Raw genomic sequence first — 21,980 nt, forward strand, 5'->3', positions numbered from 1 at the left:
ATTACTTGGTTACGTAGTGTTTTTGGCACACATAGTTTCCAAGCTACTACTTCTTCTTGGCCTGCTCTGTGTGGAATGTTCCTGTATACTTGACTATTTTCTATAATGTAATCCGGATATTTCTGTGGTTGTTGTTTTATTTTTTTCATTATGTCTTGAATCCACCCACACTCGTTGTTTGCTTGTCTTAATCTGGCACCATTATCTATTATTCTTCTGCATCCTTCCATTGGTTGCCTTGACAAAGCGTCTGCGACAATGTTTAATTTTCCCTTTCTGTATGCTATTTCGAAATCGTATTGTTGCAGTTCCAGTGCCCATCGAGCTATACGGCCCGTAGGGCTTTCTATGCTATTCAACCACTTCAACGCCATGTGATCTGTTACCACTTTAAATCGGTATCCTTCAAGGTATGGTTTTAGTTTGCGTATTGCCCATACTATCGCTAGGCATTCCTTTTCTGTTGCCGAATAGTTCTTTTCCGCTGGGTTTAATTCTCTTGACAGGTATGATAGCACTCTCTCTCCTTCCTCAGTGTTTTGTACCAATATGGCTCCTAATCCCATGTTACTCGCATCCGTCTGGAGCACAAACGTTTTTGTGAAGTCTGGACATGCCAATACTGGGCCACTAGTCAGCCTTTCCTTTACGGCATCGAATGCTGCCTGATGCTCCTCGCTCCAGTGCCACTTTGTTCTCTTCTTTAGTAGTTCGTTCAATGGGTGTGTTAGTGCTGCAAAACCTGGTACGAACCGTCTGTACCAAGATGCCACTCCTAAGTACTGGCGTAATTCCTTTGTGCAAGTTGGTGGTTCTAATTGGGCTATTGCGGCCACCTTTTCTGGGTCCGTTGCAATACCGTTTTCTGTCACCAAGTGGCCTAGAAATTTTAGCTCTTTTCTAAAGAATTGGCACTTCTCGGCATTAATTCTCAAGTTTGCTTCCTTCAATCTCCTGAACACTTCTTGTAGATGATTCATGTGTTCTTCGATTGTTTTGCTCACTATCACAATGTCATCTTGGTATGCGAATGCGTTTGGTATCATTTCTGGGCCAATGACTTGGTCCAGTGCGCGTTGGAAAGTTGCTGATGCTGAGTGTAAACCGAATGGCATTACTTTCCATTGGAATAACCCTTCCCTGGGACTGTGAATGCCGTCATTGGTCTACTTTTCTCTTCTAACGGAATTTGCCAGTATCCGTCCTTCAGATCTAAACTGCTTATGAATTTTGCTTCGCGTAGTTGATTCAAGATGTAATCGATGCGTGGCATTGGGTATGCATCTTTTATAGATTTTGCGTTAATCTGTCTAAAATCTACGCATAATCTCCATTTGCCTGTCTGTTTCTTTCTCACCATCACTATGGGTGAGCTATATGGGCTTTGCGATGGTTCTATGCATCCCATTGTCAACAGTTCGTCGACCTTTGCATTGATTTCTCCTTGTATTTTCGGGTTTTTCGGGTAATACCTTTGTTTTATTGGGATATCGTCCTTCATCGTTATGCGATGTATTCCCACCTTTGACAGTCCCTTAACTTTCTCTAATTCCTTCAATTCCTGACTCAGAAAGCTTTGTATTTCTTGCTGGTCACTCTTCTGAGTGACCATGATGGATATTCTTTCTACGCGCCTGCCCTGTATTCGCCTCATTGTCGGTATTCGCACTTTGTGGCCACCGCACGATATTTCTGTGTTCATAATCCGGAGGAAATTCCACCCCAATATTAGCGCATCCATTCCTTCTGGCATGACCAGAAATGGCATGTGGATTTCCTTGTGTCCGAATCTCACGCATCCTGTCCATTGCTCTTCAATGTCTCGCACTTTTCCGTCTGCCATGTATACCTGTTTGTGTGTGTTCTCCCATTTTCCCTTATTCCTCACTGTTTCCAATATCTGCTTGCTGATAAAGCTACTCGTGGCTCCGGAGTCAATTGTCGCTTTCATCTGTATTCCTGCTACTTCGATAATCGCTGACAATTGATCCTCTTCTTCTACTAGTTGGCCTATTAGTGGTGAGGAGCTTGTTGGCTGGGTCCCTGCTCGCCCCTGATAGGCTGGAACCGCCTTTCGTTTCCCGAGCTCCAACAACATTCTTTCGTCCTTTTTCCCACTTTTCCACACTGCCAGCAGAAATTGAGTCTCTGATTGTTGCATTCTCTGGCCCAGTGTCCGGCTCCCCCGCATCTGCGGCACGCCTGATTCGGGTTCAGGACTTTTCCGTCTCGGACGTTCTTGTTTTCTTGGTTTGCTCTCGAATGATTCTCCATGCTGTTGTCCTGGCATCTTCGGCACTGTGTGACTGGTGGCCCGTGATTATTTCCTCCTCTGTGGTTTGATTGGTTGTTATGTGTTCTTTGAGCATTGTTTTCGCGATGGAACTCGAATCGCTCTTGTTCGAGCATCTCGTGTTCTTCTGCCAACTGCATCAGCTCGTCTAGATCTCTGACCCTGTGCGGCCGAACGAATATTTTTAGATCTGGAGTGCAATTTTCCAATATGACCTCCAATTGTTCGTACTCTGGTATTTTTAGGGGTCTCATCAATGTTTGCATATCCACCATATAGTCCTTGAAGTACTCGTTTCTGTTTTGCTTGCGATTTTTCACTTGATCAGCCAATTTGTTGAAGAATCCTTTCGGCAAGAAATATTTCTTGAAGCCCTCAACAAATTCCTTCCATGTTCGCCACTGCTTATTGTTTGCGACGTACCATTTGAGTGCCCTATCTTTCAGCAGCTCTGGCATCGCTCTCGGGATCATGTCCAGTTCGATGCCATACATGTCTGCTGACCACTCGATCTGTTCTATGAACTCTAGTGGTCTGGAATTGCCGTCGAACCTGAATGTCCACTCCCTCACTTGTTTTGCCACCTTGGCGTATTCGGTGGTCTTGTTTGTTGTATGTGGTGCCGTTTTCTTGGGGTCTATTGTTTGTCTCCTTATGTCCCTCTTTGTCTCTGCATTATCTAGGGCTCCTTCGCTTCCCCATCTTGGTGGTAAATATGGTGGGATTGCTAGTGTGGCGATGTTTATCTTTTGGAATTCCTCAGCCTCACTTTCGCATGTTTTTGATGTGCTTGCTATTGTTTTCATTTTTATATTTTTCGAGTACTTTGTTTCCAATCTATTTATTTCCTCCTTCCAGTCTGGGTCCGTTTCATTCCTTTCTACCCACTCGCCTAGCTGTTTCCTCATTTCCTCCACTGTGCCGGTTATCTCGATCCCGATCCTTTGGCCTGTCTGTACCAAATCCTCCTTCTTCATGTGGTAAATCCATCCTTTTCCCATTTTTGATCTTTTCCTGATTTATAAACTGTATTTTTTTTTATTTCTAAATTTCACCAGTATAGCACGTTGGGCGCCAGTTGTAACGATCCTTTCTCGTCCTTCGGGATATTTATAATATCTCGTGGGCTAGGTTCGGCACAACAAAATTTATTTTGTGCCCCGGTGAAATCTGAACAGCTTTGTTTATTGATTTGGTTTTTTATAATACGTTTATTTGCGATCGTTTTATGGCTTGATTGGTTATGACGAGTTTCTCTACGGTAGGTCTGGGCTTGGACAGCGTTGTCGAATCACTTCGCAATCCCTCGTCGTCCCTTCTTGCCTTCCTTTTGCTCCTGCAACCGTTGCGGGTCGTTGTCTCGGCCTGTATCCTGCGCTTGGTTGGTGCTCCACACCTCTGCACCCCTTTCGCTATTGTTTGTTGAGATGGCTTTCGCTTTTAGGTTCTGGGATACATCCCGTAGCGACTATCACGAAGCAGGATGTTCCTCAGTAATTGGTGATCGTCAGGATATATAGATCCTGGAATTTCCGGCAGTAGGATATATCCTCGTGCCTACCACTGACTTTGGATACTCCTGGAAATGCTTGGCTTCTCTCCAACTCACTCTAGCTTGGGTGCGGTGCTTACTATCCTTATTTAAGGACTTGTTGCAGTCGAAATAAACTGTACAGGTTACTCGTAAGGCCTGTATAGTTCCTTGTTTTTCCTCCGCTCCTTTTGTTTCCTTGATAAGTTCTTAAGGTTACTCGTAAGGCCTTAATTACTTGTTACTTGATCACGACTTGATGACTTGATGATCTGCTTGATGGGCGTTGCCTTTATATAGGCAATTCCCACGGCCTCAGGAATATCTTGGTGTAGTACCGCTATACAGCTGGTACATTTCCATCGGCCCTCTGCTTTCACCCACGCATCCACTTGTTGCTATGCGTGGTGAAAGTCCCGTAAATCCCTTGCGCATATGTCCACTTTCTTTGTGGCTGAGCGCCCATTTATTTCCTTGTCCTTGTCTCGCTCCCTTGTATCTACGTGCTTCCATCACTTTCACGCATTGGCGTCGCCTTTCTATTGGCCGCCCTTCGTATCCCGTTGACTCTCTCTGCTTTCTCTGCCAGCGCTGCCGTCGCCCGTCGCTCCCTTTGATTCACTCGTCATACCCAATTTCACCCATATTTGCTCAATATTGATGTTTATGCGTACATTGGCCTGGGCGGGGGGGATTAAACAGGAAGTTTGTTTAACGCACAGTTGGCAAAAGGGTTGCCAATGAACTGAACTAGTTAACCCTTTTTACTTGCCACAGGTTCGACGACTTCTAAGGTGGCATTCTAAATTCTAATAAGCAATTGTATATTCTATAACATGTGTGTAGATATATTTCCCTATTTCCTTCTTCGATTGTTGGTAATAAACATGTCACTAGAGTTTTTGTTAAAGATAAGTGGTTTTCTCTGGCCAAAAAAGGGAGTTCAGGTTTCTTATTAATGGCTTTTCGGTCAAGTACAATGTCACCATAAAAATAAAAATGCATTTCCGGTCGAAGAAAGTGAGATTTATTTAGTCCGAATTCCAGGAAGCAATTGAAACTTAGCCGAGTTTCTTTGTTGTTGTTGAAAAAACAAAATATTGATCAACTAAATTGAAATCAATTTTATACTAAATGTACATTTTTCTTTAAATTTTCAACGAGTAGAGAAATTGTTGAATTTTCATTTTCCAATTTGTCTTTCGTCAATTGGCTCAAGTGCACACAATTAATTCTCACTTCAAGTGGCGGCGGCGGAAGTTATGGAAAATCATTTCATCTTTTTTATTTCTTTACATTTTTCGAAGAACTAATTGAGCTCCAAACAGAACAACGAAACAAGAAAGAAAAAAAATAAAACTCCAAGACTCTCAAGACACTTGAATGCAGCTCCAATTATGGAAAAACCACTGGAGCTCTAAAGGCAAACTGGAGGCATGCTCATAATGAAAACGTTTAACCTGTCATCAGTCTTTAACATTGAAAATCATTCTGACTCTCCTTATTTTACTTTTGTCTTTTTCTTGTCGTTTTCTTTTAATGCCCAACGCGATATGATCCTTTCGAGGAAGTGTGTGCAATGTGCCCGACAAAACACTTGAACAGAACCGAGGCCCAAACCTACTACAAATGAGTAACGAAGAAGAAAAAAAAAGCAGCATACTTGAGTAGGAATTGACAGGATGAGAGACATTAAGAGAAAGAGGTAGAGAGAGAGAGAGAAATTTCTGGTTTTCAAGTTGAGTGCATAATACACCTTTTCATTTTACGCGTACCTCTTGTTCGACTCCTTGTTTGTCATTAATGAGACGTCTTCTTCAGGTTTTGCAGCTCCATTCCGCACTCAGCGCTCAGTCACTTTCCACTTGAAGTTGTCAGGGCGCCCCTCTTGATGATGTCCCAGTCCCATTTTCGGGGTACCGCTCTTCTCTGGTGTGTTTTGAACATTTCGGGTATTATGTCGCGCCTACTGCGCATCGTTGGGCCTTTGATCTTAAGCATCGTTTCTAATTTGATTATAAACGCACACTCCATTTCTAAGCATCTTCATTTTCAGCCCGAATGCCTTCTATATATGTTCTTGTCCTTCTCATGATGAGTACGCTTCGCGGCTTACTCAATGATGCGTTGAAAGTGCCACAAAATTTAAAAAGAAAAGAAAATGGAATAGAGGCCAGGACATGAAGACATTTTGAGAGCCCGCATCTATGTCTCAACCTTTGGACGTACTGATGGTGGTGGTGGTGGATGGAAGGCGACGGCAAAGTCATGTCAGGTTAGGTGCTGACAGCATTTTAAATGTAATGAAAACGAGATGCTTTCACTCTGTTTGCCCCATGACTCAACTCAGTTGGTTGACTTTGTGTATCTGAAGTATGCGACGACCTAGATGAAGAGGTTAAGCACAGCTAAGGGTTATGTCAAAAAAGGGTTAATGGCCAAAACGTAGTCACACAAGAACCTACTTTTCGGAGAAACAATTACTTTAATTTACTTTTGATTTCGAACACTGATTAAACAATCGTTAGGCAAAATGGCAAAAATGAAAGGCACATAACAAAATTTAGGGGCCAAGAAATCAGACGGATTTCTTAGCTTATAAACACATTACAAAATAGTGAAATTCGGGATTAGCAGCACATATCGATGTAACAATTTGTCGGTTTTCTTCAGCAATTTTCTGAAATAATTCTATTGCAGTGCATTCTGTCGCTGAATCGGGCAAGTTCTTGCTAAACATAATCCGCAGTGTTAGTTCCAATATCCGATGTACAAAGTTGAGCTGACGGCTACGTGGCTCTGTATAAGCATATTGAAAAGCCTGTAGAATTGCATCATAGTCCGAAAATTCTTCACGCAAGGGCAAGAGATCTAACAGGGCTGATAGAATCTCTTCAAATTGAAAGTCCGTTGGATTTGTTATCAAAAGACGTGATAGGGCACTGCAAATGCGATCTCTTACAGCTGGTTCCGTCTCCTTTGTCATGGCATTGGCTATGCATTTGACAACCTCAGGCCAAGCTCCTGGAGATTTGGTATCTCCATAAAATAGTAGCTCTCCTAGGCCATAATAGCAATGCTGGCGACATTTGGCTTCTGCGTCATTTGTCCCATTAAAGAAAACATTAAATAGGGAATCAAAATAGTCGACAACTTGCATGTTCAGGTGCTTGATACTATCAGCGATGGTTTCGTATATCAGAGTCCTCCGTGCAGCACAATTATTATCTATGGCCATTCTTAGCATTTTAGACAGTATGCATATACCTTTGTCAAAATATACGGCATATTGTGCCGGTTCGGTAGCATATCCCAACTCCACAAATAAGCCAGCAGCATAACCAATAAGCATCTCATCTAGTCTACTGCCTTCCGCCGCGTCTAGATTGTCCTGACGTCCTTCAAAGTTTTGACATCTAGTTGATTGGGTCAATAACCTACGGGTGGCCTTGAAGAGCAATTTCACAACCTCTTGAGATTGTATAGCGGCTGCCTCAAAATCCCTGATGAGATCAATTAAATCATCCACAATATTAACAACCACAGTCCGGTTATCATCTTTAATAATCATCTCATAGAATTTGCGTACTATAATCTTAGAGTATTCGGTAAAGGCCGTTTCATTGCCCAGGCGATGGAAAGCCGTCAGAAATTTGGAGAGACTCTCAACACACGCCTTACGTACTGATGGTAACGGATGTTCAATCACTTTATATACATTCTCAAACACCGCCTGCAAATAAGGGGCAAAAGCAGCGCCCGTAGTTTCTGAAAATTCTTTGAGGGCAACATCGCCTCCTCCATTTCAGTGACGTAATCATTTTCCACCATATCACCAAAATCGTCGCCATCAACGTCTTTTTTATCTCCGCAATCCTTGCCTCCGGCCAGAATACCGCATGGTGATACAACAGATAGAAGGATGCGATCCATTATCTTGGGTAGATATCCAGCCATATTCTCCCGATAAACATTGGAAAGGGCTCCGAGAAGATTGTAAATAGCAAATCGAACCTCTGGATCATCCGGACCTTTTGATAACATCAGTAGGCAATAGCCCATCGATTCGTTGCAATAAGGCGCCATAACTTCAACGCCCACGATTCGAACATAAACTGACCATGTATTGATAGCTATAATACGTAGCCGACCGATCTCCTCATCACAGTCCTTGACCAAATAATTCTGCATCACAGCGACAATTTGAGGAAAATACGGCAATATAAGCTTGCCCGAACCAGAAACAGAAGCAAGAGCCGACAAGCAATAGGACCTCAATGTAAGCGTGTGTGGTGAATTCAAGGCTTTAAAGAGGCAATCCATTACCCCGGGTAAGTGATGGTCAATCATCTTGTCCATTGATTCGCAACACTTTTCTAAGGCATAAAACAATTGATCCACATGTTTGGTTATTGGTATCGTTCCTCGTTTCATATCCCCTATCAATTGGCGAAGATATTCCAAAAGCATTGTCAATATTTCTGGAGAATATTTGTTGATATCAGGCTGAAAATTCTCCGAGAACTGACCCAGGGCAAAGAAAGCAGCCCCGCGCACACTCAAATCGGGATCCTGTGTGCCCGTTTTGATGACATTCAACATTATCTCCAAGTATTGCTTGCATATGATCTCCATGCAACCCTCAGAGATAGTGCCCATGCAGTTATAGGCTGCCCGACGAGTAAGATTGTTCGTACTTTGGATAGCCGGCTCCATTAACTGAAACAAGAGTGGCAAAAGTTGGTCACCTGACACAATCATGGCTATCTCATCGAGGGCATGACTGGCCCCCTCCGCATAACTATTGCCATCCAATTCGTCATCCTCGCTATCGGCCGGTTGCTTGCATATCAATTCAAATAGAACTTTTACGATGGGCAGCAGCATATTCTTTCTGAGAATTTCTGTCTTACTCACACGCATAAACTCAGAAATGAATGACATACATTGAAGTCGAATTGTCTTCTCGATTTGCTCACACGCCGACGCATCCAGAAGTAATTTCGCCACGGCTTCGGTATCGTGAAATGCCCTCGGAACATACTCTGCAAGGGCATCGAATATAGCAAAGACTAAGGTAAATTCCGCGCCATCGCCATTAAGAGCATTTAATTGTACTGTCTTCAATATCAGAGGCATCAACTTGACTATCAACTCAGCACCTGCTGGGTATTCCCCTAGAAATGGAATCAGATATCCCATTCCGTTAAACATATTGGCCACAGTGCGTGAGGCTAAAGTGTTCTGGGCATCGGAATTAACCATGATGGTCTCAAACATCTTGCATACAGTGGGCATCTCATCCGCTAAGTGTGTTGTAGCCGATTCGGCTATGGCAGAAAAAGTATAAGAATCCGGTTCGCTCTCATTAGGATCCAGAACACATCGTTCGAAAGTATACTTCAGAACGTCGGAAATCCATTGATCCTTTTTCTCGTTATGATATCGACTCACTGTGCCAACAACTCGGCCGATGGCACTCTTCACTGCTCGCACCTTTTCGGCTACCAAAGCCTCCAATAAATATTTCTTGACGCCCATCTGCTGATCAAAGGATAACCCGTTCCAGACCCCAGCATCCGATAGACGCTTATCCAGTAGAACAGCTGTCATTTGACGCACCTCCACAGCACGAGTGGATGTCAGGACTTCGCACAGATTCCATAGAACGTCCGGTTGCTTGAAGGCCTCATATAACTGAACTGTAGCCTCTTTTATACGATTATTATCCGGGCAAAGGAGTCCTTCTATAATAGTGTCAAAAATGTTTGCCATGTTTACCAAAAAACAGAAAAAAAAAAGAATTTACTATAAATTATATCTAGATATTTATGTTACAAAATTATTGTATTTGATGTGCGTGTTACTAGTTGAGAGTCAGAAAATATACTGATTTCTGTTGAGCTCAAACCTTAGGTGATGAAAAATATGGCTTACTACGATTTGAATTTTTCTTTTTTAGAAATCCAAAGGCCTACTTTGATTTTAAAAATTTAAATGACTACTACGATTTGTTTTGTTTTATTTTGTATTTCTCAAAGACTACTATTTAATAAGAATTTGGGAAATATTTAAATAGTATTTAATAAATAATAAAGAAATATATTTTTATATTTTTCAAACGTGAAATTTTTCAAAAACTTTTTATCTAAAAGGTCTAATATTTGCCAAAGAATGGGCTACAATTTTAGCATAGCAAATAAAGATATTATTGATCAAAGTCACTGTTTCCTATTGGAGGTATATGATATAGTCTCCCGATCTTGATCAAAATTGGCACAGTCATTAACAGATCTATAAAAACTGACAAGTGAATAAAGCAATCGCTCCAAAAGTAACGAAGTTATTCATAAATGTCACTGTTTTTGACCTATCGTTCCTATACGATATACAGGTGATATAGTTACCTGATCTTGATTAAATTTTGTAAAGTCATTAATATATATAAAATATTAAAACTAACAAGTATTAATTGTTATAGCTTAAAAAACAAAATAGTTATTGAGAAAAGTCACTCGTGACTTTGTCGTTTGTATGGGAGCTATACGATATAGTGGTCCGATCCGTCTGAATCCGAGATATGCAAGTGTAAGATTCCAATTATTTACAGAGTCTGTTAAATGCTCATGCATATACCGAAACCAGTATTGTAGTATCGATTGTTAGTGATAAGTATCGATTGTTAGTAATAAGTATCGATTGTTAGTACTAAGTATCGATTGTTAGCGATAAGTCCTCGATAGGTGGCGAGACGGCATCTCTCTTCTCTTCCGGCGACGCAACGAACAAGTTGTCTCTGCGCAGAAAACCAAGATTAAATCCGGAAAATACAAACTAATCATTATCATGTTTACCCAATAATTAGGTGTTTACAACTCAGAAGTGGGATGACCACCCGAAAGGATAAATATTTCGGGACACGGCAGGCCACACGTTCCACATCTAGAACGGCCGCCTCCACGCCCACCGCTGCTGGTGCACCCACTGCTGTGACTACCGCTGCAGTACCGGCGGCCACTGGAGACGCCGCTGCAGTACCGAGAGCCGCTGTGCCAATTGCCGACATACTCGCCCCTGCTGGGCCCGCCGCTCCTGGACCAACTGCTGACATACTAGCCCCTGCCGGGCCCGCCGCTGCTGGGCCAACTGCCGCCACACTCGCTCCTGCTGGGCTCGCTGCTGCCGCATCCGCCCCTGCTGGGCCAACGGCTGCCATACTCGCCCATGTTGGGCCAACTGCTGACATATTCGCCCCTGCCGGGCCAACTGCTGCTATACGAGCCCCTGCTGGGCTAACTGATGCCACATTCGCCCCTGCCGGGCCCGCCGCTGCTGCATCCGCCCCTGCTGGGCCAACCGCTGCCCCACTCGCCCCTGCCGGGCCCGCCGCTGCTGCATCCGCCCCTGCTGGGCCAACCGCTGCCACACTCGCCCCTGCTGGGCCCGCCACTGCTGCATCCGCCCCTGCTGGTCCAACCGCTGCCACATTCGCCCCTGCCGGGCCGCCGCTGCTGCATCCGCCCCTGCTGGGCCAACTGCTGCCACACTCGCCCCTGCCGGGCCCGCCGCTGCTGCATCCGCCCCTGCTGGGCCAACCGCTGACACACTCGCCCCTGCCGGGCCCGCCGCTGCTGCATCCGCCCCTGCTGGGCCAACCGCCGCCACACTCGCCACGGCCGGGCCCGCCGCTGCTGCATCCGCCCCTGCTGGGCCAACCGCCGCCACACTCGCCACGGCCGGGCCCGCCGCTGCTGCATCCGCCCCTGCTGGGCCAACCGCTGTCACACTCGCCCCTGCCGGGCCGCCGCTGCTGCATCCGCCCCTGCTGGGCCAACCGCTGCCACACTCGCCCCTGCCGGGCCCGCCGCTGCTGCATCTGCCCCTGCTGGGCCAACCGCCGCCACACTCGCCACGGCCGGGCCCGCCGCTGCTGCATCCGCCCCTGCTGGGCCAACCGCCGCCACACTCGTCCCTGCCGGGCCCGCCGCTGCTGCATCCGCCCCTGCTGGGCCAACCGCTGTCACACTCGCCCCTGCCGGGCCCGCCGCTGCGGTGTCCGCCGCTTAGAGGCCACCTCTGCAGACTGACGCCGCTGCACCCGCTGCCGCCTCTGCACCCGCTGCCACTGCTGTACCCGCTGCCACTGCTGTACCCGTCACTGGTCCCGACGCGGACCCATGGGAAGAGATGCCCGCTTTAGTGCCCTCCGTACCGACTGCCGCGGCCGCCATCACACCGGCCACTTCCGCCTCCCCCAGCCTGGATGAGCAACTGGTGACGCTGCAGAAACAACATGAGTTGCTACAGCTACAGCACCAAATTCTCAAACTGCAACAGGGGATTGACGAATTCCAAGCACCGAGGCAGCAAGTCAGTGACGTGAGTGTCATTGAGAGCATGGTGGCTCGATTTTCAGCGGATAACGCATATGACGTGAAGAAATGGCTGAACGATCTGGAAGACGCATTTGGAATTCTGCAGTTGAACGACCGCCTACGTTTGATCGCATGCCGTCGTATGCTGGAAGGTACGGCGGCGGTGCTGCTGCGCACGGTATCGGTGCACAGCTACGAAGAATTGAAGGCAATCCTCTTGCGAGAATTTGGACGCTCGTGTAGCATCGAGGAAGTGTACCACGATCTGCGTGGCCGGCGCACCAAGGCAGGCGAGGGATGCTTAAGATCGAGATGCAGGAGATTGCCATGAATGCGAGAACGAGCTGGTCGACCTGATAATTGATGGATTGCGGGACAATTCTACTCGAGTCGGCATGCTGTACTCAGCTCGGACGGCGGCTGAACTGAAGCCCCTACTGGAACGCTACGAGCGCCTCCGTATGCAGGCCGCTGCCTCCAGACAAAGCAATAGCGTGAAGGCGCAGCCAACAACAACTGCCGTGGCGCCTGGAAACAAATCGTCAGGCACCGCCACGAGTGAGACCAGATGTTTCAACTGCTCAGGATGGGGGCATTACAAGAGTCAATGCCCGAAACCAATGAGACCTCCGAATTCATGTTTCAAGTGTGGCATAGTGGGCCACATCTACAAAAACTGCCCGTCTCGAATTGGAAATGCCACCAATTTCATTGCTGCCGCCGCCGCTGATGAAGCAGGAGTTCGACTAGACCATTTACAACTGGTGAGTGTTGCTTTTGTTTGTGATGAAGTGCAAGATAGGAAATTTATAGATATGTTTTCTCTCCTTGATTCGGGCAGTCCAAAGAGTTTTATCCGTCAATCTGAAGTCCCCTCCAACTGCCGTCTTAGCCCCCGTACATTGAACTGCCGTGGCCTAGGAAATAAATACGTTCGAAGTCCTGACGAACCAAGCAACCGAACTGCCGATGATTATAGGTAGAGATCTTCTGTATAAAATTAATATTAGACTCTGTAAACTGAAAGAACTGAAATATGAAAAAGAATCGTTGATACTCATGAATAAACCGAATGAATGTATAAATCCAAAACTTACTGATGTTCTGAAGTCTTTTAAAATATTGAGGAAAGATCTATCGGTACTACCGCACGACAGGAATGAGATTGTGTCTGCCGAAGTGTTGTCTGATTCTCCCCTTCTAGAAACTTCTGCTGTACCTTCGGAAACACTGAACGATGCACTTATGGCGATAAATGCCATTGAGCTCCCCGATGTCAGTGAGTTAGACTTTGATATAGAGCCCACGTTATGGGAAGAGCAAACCGCAGCCCTTAAGTCTATTATTTCCACTTCGTATGTACAAGTTGATCCAGATTTAATCAAGCCCATGAACTATGAGATGAAAATAGAATTGACTAGCCAAACTCCGATTTACTGCCGCCCCGCCGTCTGTCGCACCACGAACGCATCGAGGTGCGTGAGATTTGTGACGATCTCTTGAAAGCGGGTATTATTCGCCACAGTAGTTCTCCTTACGCTGCCGCTATTGTCCCTGTCCGGAAAAAGGACAACACAATGAGGAAATGATTACCGGCCGTTAAACAAAATAACAGTTCGAGATCATTTTCCGATTCCTCTGTTAGATGATTGCATTGAACATCTGGGTGGCAAATCATTCTTCACTGAAAAATGCACCCAGACTCAATCAAATATACTGCCTTTGTAACCCCTGATGGCCAGTTTGAATATGTACGCATGCCCTTCGGACTTTGTAATGGCCCTTCCGTGTTCGCTAGATTCGTTTATTTTGTCCTTAAGGAATTTATAAACCGAGGTCAACTGGTGATATATATGGACGACATTCTAGTCGCGTCGCATGACTTTGAAACCCACCTTGAGATTCTGAAGGAAATATTGTATGTGTTAAGAGTGAACGGGCTATGCCTGAAGCTGACTAAATGCCGTTTTGCGTATAGGGAACTAGAGTACTTGGGCTACTTAGCCAATTCCGCCGGTATCACGCCTAAACCAGCTCATATTCAGGCGATACAATCCCGTATCCATAGCCCATTCCAAGGGATAGCAAGGAATTAGAGCGTTGCCTAGGCCTATTCTCATACTTCCGCCGATTTGTATCAGGTTTCGCTAAGATTGCGTGTCCGCTGTCCCGATTGTTAAGAAAAGATACCCCTTATGTCTTCACCGAGGAATGCCTCGAAGCTTTCCGAACACTGAAGTTGAAATTGATCGAATCCCCCGTGTTATCCGCCTCTGCACCCGCTGCCACTGCTGTACCCGCTGCCACTGCTGTACCCGTCACTGGTCCCGACGCGGACCCATGGGAAGAGATGCCCGCTTTAGTGCCCTCCGTACCGACTGCCGCGGCCGCCATCACACCGGCCACTTCCGCCTCCCCCAGCCTGGATGAGCAACTAGTGACGCTGCAGAAACAACATGAGTTGCTACAGCTACAGCACCATATTCTCAAACTGCAGCAGGGGATTGACGAATTCCAAGCACCGAGGCAGCAAGTCAGTGACGTGAGTGTCATTGAGAGCATGGTGGCTCGATTTTCAGCGGATAACGCATATGACGTGAAGAAATGGCTGAACGATCTGGAAGACGCATTTGGAATTCTGCAGTTGAACGACCGCCTACGTTTGATCGCATGCCGTCGTATGCTGGAAGGTACGGCGGCGGTGCTGCTGCGCACGGTATCGGTGCACAGCTACGAAGAATTGAAGGCAATCCTCTTGCGAGAATTTGGACGCTCGTGTAGCATCGAGGAAGTGTACCACGATCTGCGTGGCCGGCGCATCAAGGCAGGCGAGGGATGCTTAAGATTCGCAATCGAGATGCAGGAGATTGCCATGAATGCGAGAACGAGCTGGTCGACCTGATCATTGATGGATTGCGGGACAATTCTACTCGAGTCGGCATGCTGTACTCAGCTCGGACGGCGGCTGAACTGAAGCCCCTACTGGAACGCTACGAGCGCCTCCGTATGCAGGCCGCTGCCTCCAGACAAAGCAATAGCGTGAAGGCGCAGCCAACAACAACTGCCGTGGCGCCTGGAAACAAATCGTCAGGCACCGCCACGAGTGAGACCAGATGTTTCAACTGCTCAGGATGGGGGCATTACAAGAGTCAATGCCCGAAACCAATGAGACCTCCGAATTCATGTTTCAAGTGTGGCATAGTGGGCCACATCTACAAAAACTGCCCGTCTCGAATTGGAAATGCCACCAATTTCATTGCTGCCGCCGCCGCTGATGAAGCAGGAGTTCGACTAGACCATTTACAACTGGTGAGTGTTGCTTTTGTTTGTGATGAAGTGCAAGATAGGAAATTTATAGATATGTTTTCTCTCCTTGATTCGGGCAGTCCAAAGAGTTTTATCCGTCAATCTGAAGTCCCCTCCAACTGCCGTCTTAGCCCCCGTACATTGAACTGCCGTGGCCTAGGAAATAAATACGTTCGAAGTCCTGACGAACCAAGCAACCGAACTGCCGATGATTATAGGTAGAGATCTTCTGTATAAAATTAATATTAGACTCTGTAAACTGAAAGAACTGAAATATGAAAAAGAATCGTTGATACTCATGAATAAACCGAATGAATGTATAAATCCAAAACTTACTGATGTTCTGAAGTCTTTTAAAATATTGAGGAAAGATCTATCGGTACTACCGCACGACAGGAATGAGATTGTGTCTGCCGAAGTGTTGTCTGATTCTCCCCTTCTAGAAACTTCTGCTGTACCTTCGGAAACACTGAACGATGCACTTATGGCGATAAATGCCATTGAGCTCCCCGATGTCAGTGAGTTAGACTTTGATATAGAGCCCACGTTATGGGAAGAGCAAACCGCAGCCCTTAAGTCTATTATTTCCACTTCGTATGTACAAGTTGATCCAGATTTAATCAAGCCCATGAACTATGAGATGAAAATAGAATTGACTAGCCAAACTCCGATTTACTGCCGCCCCCGCCGTCTGTCGCACCACGAACGCATCGAGGTGCGTGAGATTTGTGACGATCTCTTGAAAGCGGGTATTATTCGCCACAGTAGTTCTCCTTACGCTGCCGCTATTGTCCCTGTCCGGAAAAAGGACAACACAATGAGGAAATGATTACCGGCCGTTAAACAAAATAACAGTTCGAGATCATTTTCCGATTCCTCTGTTAGATGATTGCATTGAACATCTGGGTGGCAAATCATTCTTCCTATCTGACTGAAAACTTCCACATGTGAAAATGCACCCAGACTCAATCAAATATACTGCCTTTGTAACCCCTGATGGCCAGTTTGAATATGTACGCATGCCCTTCGGACTTTGTAATGGCCCTTCCGTGTTCGCTAGATTCGTTTATTTTGTCCTTAAGGAATTTATAAACCGAGGTCAACTGGTGATATATATGGACGACATTCTAGTCGCGTCGCATGACTTTGAAACCCACCTTGAGATTCTGAAGGAAATATTGTATGTGTTAAGAGTGAACGGGCTATGCCTGAAGCTGACTAAATGCCGTTTTGCGTATAGGGAACTAGAGTACTTGGGCTACTTAGCCAATTCCGCCGGTATCACGCCTAAACCAGCTCATATTCAGGCGATACAATCCCGTATCCATAGCCCATTCCAAGGGATAGCAAGGAATTAGAGCGTTGCCTAGGCCTATTCTCATACTTCCGCCGATTTGTATCAGGTTTCGCTAAGATTGCGTGTCCGCTGTCCCGATTGTTAAGAAAAGATACCCCTTATGTCTTCACCGAGGAATGCCTCGAAGCTTTCCGAACACTGAAGTTGAAATTGATCGAATCCCCCGTGTTATCCGCCTCTGCACCCGCTGCCACTGCTGTACCCGCTGCCACTGCTGTACCCGTCACTGGTCCCGACGCGGACCCATGGGAAGAGATGCCCGCTTTAGTGCCCTCCGTACCGACTGCCGCGGCCGCCATCACACCGGCCACTTCCGCCTCCCCCAGCCTGGATGAGCAACTAGTGACGCTGCAGAAACAACATGAGTTGCTACAGCTACAGCACCAAATTCTCAAACTGCAGCAGGGGATTGACGAATTCCAAGCACCGAGGCAGCAAGTCAGTGACGTGAGTGTCATTGAGAGCATGGTGGCTCGATTTTCAGCGGATAACGCATATGACGTGAAGAAATGGCTGAACGATCTGGAAGACGCATTTGGAATTCTGCAGTTGAACGACCGCCTACGTTTGATCGCATGCCGTCGTATGCTGGAAGGTACGGCGGCGGTGCTGCTGCGCACGGTATCGGTGCACAGCTACGAAGAATTGAAGGCAATCCTCTTGCGAGAATTTGGACGCTCGTGTAGCATCGAGGAAGTGTACCACGATCTGCGTGGCCGGCGCATCAAGGCAGGCGAGGGATGCTTAAGATTCGCAATCGAGATGCAGGAGATTGCCATGAATGCGAGAACGAGCTGGTCGACCTGATCATTGATGGATTGCGGGACAATTCTACTCGAGTCGGCATGCTGTACTCAGCTCGGACGGCGGCTGAACTGAAGCCCCTACTGGAACGCTACGAGCGCCTCCGTATGCAGGCCGCTGCCTCCAGACAAAGCAATAGCGTGAAGGCGCAGCCAACAACAACTGCCGTGGCGCCTGGAAACAAATCGTCAGGCACCGCCACGAGTGAGACCAGATGTTTCAACTGCTCAGGATGGGGGCATTACAAGAGTCAATGCCCGAAACCAATGAGACCTCCGAATTCATGTTTCAAGTGTGGCATAGTGGGCCACATCTACAAAAACTGCCCGTCTCGAATTGGAAATGCCACCAATTTCATTGCTGCCGCCGCCGCTGATGAAGCAGGAGTTCGACTAGACCATTTACAACTGGTGAGTGTTGCTTTTGTTTGTGATGAAGTGCAAGATAGGAAATTTATAGATATGTTTTCTCTCCTTGATTCGGGCAGTCCAAAGAGTTTTATCCGTCAATCTGAAGTCCCCTCCAACTGCCGTCTTAGCCCCCGTACATTGAACTGCCGTGGCCTAGGAAATACATACGTTCGAAGTCCTGACGAACCAAGCAACCGAACTGCCGATGATTATAGGTAGAGATCTTCTGTATAAAATTAATATTAGACTCTGTAAACTGAAAGAACTGAAATATGAAAAAGAATCGTTGATACTCATGAATAAACCGAATGAATGTATAAATCCAAAACTTACTGATGTTCTGAAGTCTTTTAAAATATTGAGGAAAGATCTAGCGGTACTACCGCACGACAGGAATGAGATTGTGTCTGCCGAAGTGTTGTCTGATTCTCCCCTTCTAGAAACTTCTGCTGTACCTTCGGAAACACTGAACGATGCACTTATGGCGATAAATGCCATTGAGCTCCCCGATGTCAGTGAGTTAGACTTTGATATAGAGCCCACGTTATGGGAAGAGCAAACCGCAGCCCTTAAGTCTATTATTTCCACTTCGTATGTACAAGTTGATCCAGATTTAATCAAGCCCATGAACTATGAGATGAAAATAGAATTGACTAGCCAAACTCCGATTTTCTGCCGCCCCCGCCGTCTGTCGCACCACGAACGCATCGAGGTGCGTGAGATTTGTGACGATCTCTTGAAAGCGGGTATTATTCGCCACAGTAGTTCTCCTTACGCTGCCGCTATTGTCCCTGTCCGGAAAAAGGACAACACAATGAGGAAATGATTACCGGCCGTTAAACAAAATAACAGTTCGAGATCATTTTCCGATTCCTCTGTTAGATGATTGCATTGAACATCTGGGTGGCAAATCATTCTTCACTATCTTGGACTTGAAGAACGGTTTCCACCATGTGAAAATGCACCCAGACTCAATCAAATATACTGCCTTTGTAACCCCTGATGGCCAGTTTGAATATGTACGCATGCCCTTCGGACTTTGTAATGGCCCTTCCGTGTTCGCTAGATTCGTTTATTTTGTCCTTAAGGAATTTATAAACCGAGGTCAACTGGTGATATATATGGACGACATTCTAGTCGCGTCGCATGACTTTGAAACCCACCTTGAGATTCTGAAGGAAATATTGTATGTGTTAAGAGTGAACGGGCTATGCCTGAAGCTGACTAAATGCCGTTTTGCGTATAGGGAACTAGAGTACTTGGGCTACTTAGCCAATTCCGCCGGTATCACGCCTAAACCAGCTCATATTCAGGCGATACAATCCCGTATCCATAGCCCATTCCAAGGGATAGCAAGGAATTAGAGCGTTGCCTAGGCCTATTCTCATACTTCCGCCGATTTGTATCAGGTTTCGCTAAGATTGCGTGTCCGCTGTCCCGATTGTTAAGAAAAGATACCCCTTATGTCTTCACCGAGGAATGCCTCGAAGCTTTCCGAACACTGAAGTTGAAATTGATCGAATCCCCCGTGTTATCTATTTACAACCCGAAGTCTGAAACAGAGTTACACTGCGATGCTAGTTCAATTGGCTTCGGAGCAGTTCTCCTGCAGAAACAAACAGACGGTAAATTACACCCAGTGTGCTACTTCTCTAAGATGGCCTCCGCCGCTGAATCGAAACTACACAGTTATGAGCTAGAGACGTTAGCTATCGTGTATTCCTTAAAACGTTTTGAGACATACCTTAAGTTCATCCCGTTCAAAATCGTGACCGATTGTAATTCCCTTGCGCTGACACTGAGAAATGGTGGACATTCCGCCAAGATTGCTCGCTGGGCCCTGCTGTTAGAAAACTATAACTACACGATTGTACACCGCTCGGGGGTTGGTATGCCCCATGCTGATGCTCTAAGCAGAATAGAAACTGCCGCATACGTCGACGATATAAACCTCGACTTCCAACTGCAGTTAACCCAGAACCGGGACCCTGAGATTGTCAAACTCCGAGATGAGTTAGAGAAATATGAGATAGCGGATTTCGAACTGCGAGATGGAGTAGTGTACCGCCTGTCCTCGACGAGTGTACCCCAACTTTATGTCCCTTCCGAAATGATAAATCATGTCATACGAGTAGTGCACGAGAAGCTTGGCCATATGGCCCCGGAGAAATGTTGTACACAGATCAAGAAGCATTACTGGTTCCCGTGTATGAAGTCTTATGTTAACAATTACATTAAAAATTGCCTCAAGTGTATCTACTACTCCGCGTCCGCTTCGGACCACCGTGTCACGCTACATAGTATTTCGAAAGTGCCCCTTCCGTTTGATACCGTTCATATTGACCATTTGGGCCCCCTTCCGTCCATACGCTCTAAGAAAAAGTATCTTCTGGTTGTCATTGACGCTTTCACCAAATTTGTGAAGCTGTACCCTGCCGCCACGACTAATTCACGTGAAGTATGTCAGACATTAGAATCTCAGTATTTCGCAAATTACAGTAGACCCCGCCGAATCATCAGCGATCGAGGTACCTGCTTTACTTCCTCCGAGTTTGAAGAATTTCTGAAGGCCAGAAATATAATTCATGTGCTGAATGCCACTGCTTCACCCCGGGCCAACGGACAAGTCGAGCGGGTTAACCGTGTTTTGGGCCACATGTTGGGTAAACTAACGGGACCACGCAGATTGGGTCCAACAACTGCCGAACGTAGAGTTTGCATTGAATAACTCCGTCCACTCCACAACCAATTTTGCCGCTTCCGTACTTCTATTCGGTGTTGAACAACGAGGTGTGGTAGTAGATGAACTAAACGAACGGTTGGGTGAGAGAACGGAGGAGGTCGATGCCTCAGAAGTAGACGTCCGGAGATTAGCCTTTCGTAACATTGTTAAGTCCCAAGAATATAATTCGGAATATTATTCGAAGCATCACCTCCCGGCCGTTAGTTTTGAGGAGGGGAATTTCGTAGTCATTAAGAATGTGGATACTTCGGCAGGCACAAACAAAAAGCTTATCAGGCGGTATCGTGGTCCGTATGTGGTTAATAAAAAACTTCCGAATGACCGATATGTTATCCGGGATGTAGAGGGCTCCCAAATCACCCAACTACCCTATGATGGAATCCTAGAAGCCTCCAAATTAAAGCTATGGGCTGCCCCTGATCAAGATTGCACTTCTGATAGCCAAACAAAGGCGACACCAGCCACTTAAGATTCTTATTTGTATCACATGAGGAGAACTTTGTCTCACAAAAAACGTCATATCTCCTGAAATATTTTAAATCTTTAAAAACCCTTTAATTACGATAATCTCACAATACGAAGGAGAAAAAAAGTCAATTCTACCAACCAAGGGGAGAGACAAACTTGAAAATCTCACGTCAAATTAAAAATCAAATAATGAGAGAAAATTACCAAAAATGTGCGTTTTTGTATTTACAATATTTATTTATTATATAATGTTATTGTTAATTATATTTTAGACGCTTATAAACTTTATTTTGATTTTTTCTTAATAGTATGCCTTTACAATGTTCTTATTGGCGGCGTGGTCTTTTTTCGAGTGTGGCCGTATATTGTTAAACTGAGCATACATTTAAATAATCGAAACTTAAATACTAGATGTATCGATATTGATCGAGGCTTTTACTACGATACAAATAAGCTACGACAGTTATAATATATAGACTTAATGCTTAATCACATCAACTTAATTTCCTATCGAATAGTTTTTAGTGCGAATGACTTTAAACTTCGGGAATCAATGTTAACATTCCTCTTTACCCTCTGTGTGTGTGTGTGTTTTTTTTAGAAGGATAATCAAAACGTTATCGTTAGTCAGTACTAATTACTTAATACGCATTCATGGCATGAACCAAAAACAAACAACAAGGAAGACACATA

The 21,980-nt window shown here is 45.8% G+C and overlaps 1 protein-coding gene across 1 annotated transcript; it reads right to left on the reverse strand.

Annotated features, from left to right (window-relative positions):
• Positions 1-3,584: 3,584 nt before the first annotated feature.
• Positions 3,585-9,599, reverse strand: LOC124461474 (importin-4-like). Its single transcript, XM_047012999.1, has 3 exons — positions 7,653-9,599; positions 6,787-7,557; positions 3,585-3,761 (listed from the first exon to the last, which is right to left on the reverse strand). The coding sequence occupies exons 1-3, from the start codon at positions 9,597-9,599 to the stop codon at positions 3,585-3,587; spliced, it is 2,895 nt and encodes a 964-aa protein (XP_046868955.1).
• Positions 9,600-21,980: the final 12,381 nt, after the last annotated feature.

The sequence above is a fragment of the Drosophila willistoni genome, unplaced genomic scaffold (genome assembly GCF_018902025.1).
Source record: "Drosophila willistoni isolate 14030-0811.24 unplaced genomic scaffold, UCI_dwil_1.1 Seg496, whole genome shotgun sequence".
In the NCBI taxonomy this organism is placed as follows: domain Eukaryota; kingdom Metazoa; phylum Arthropoda; class Insecta; order Diptera; family Drosophilidae; genus Drosophila; species Drosophila willistoni.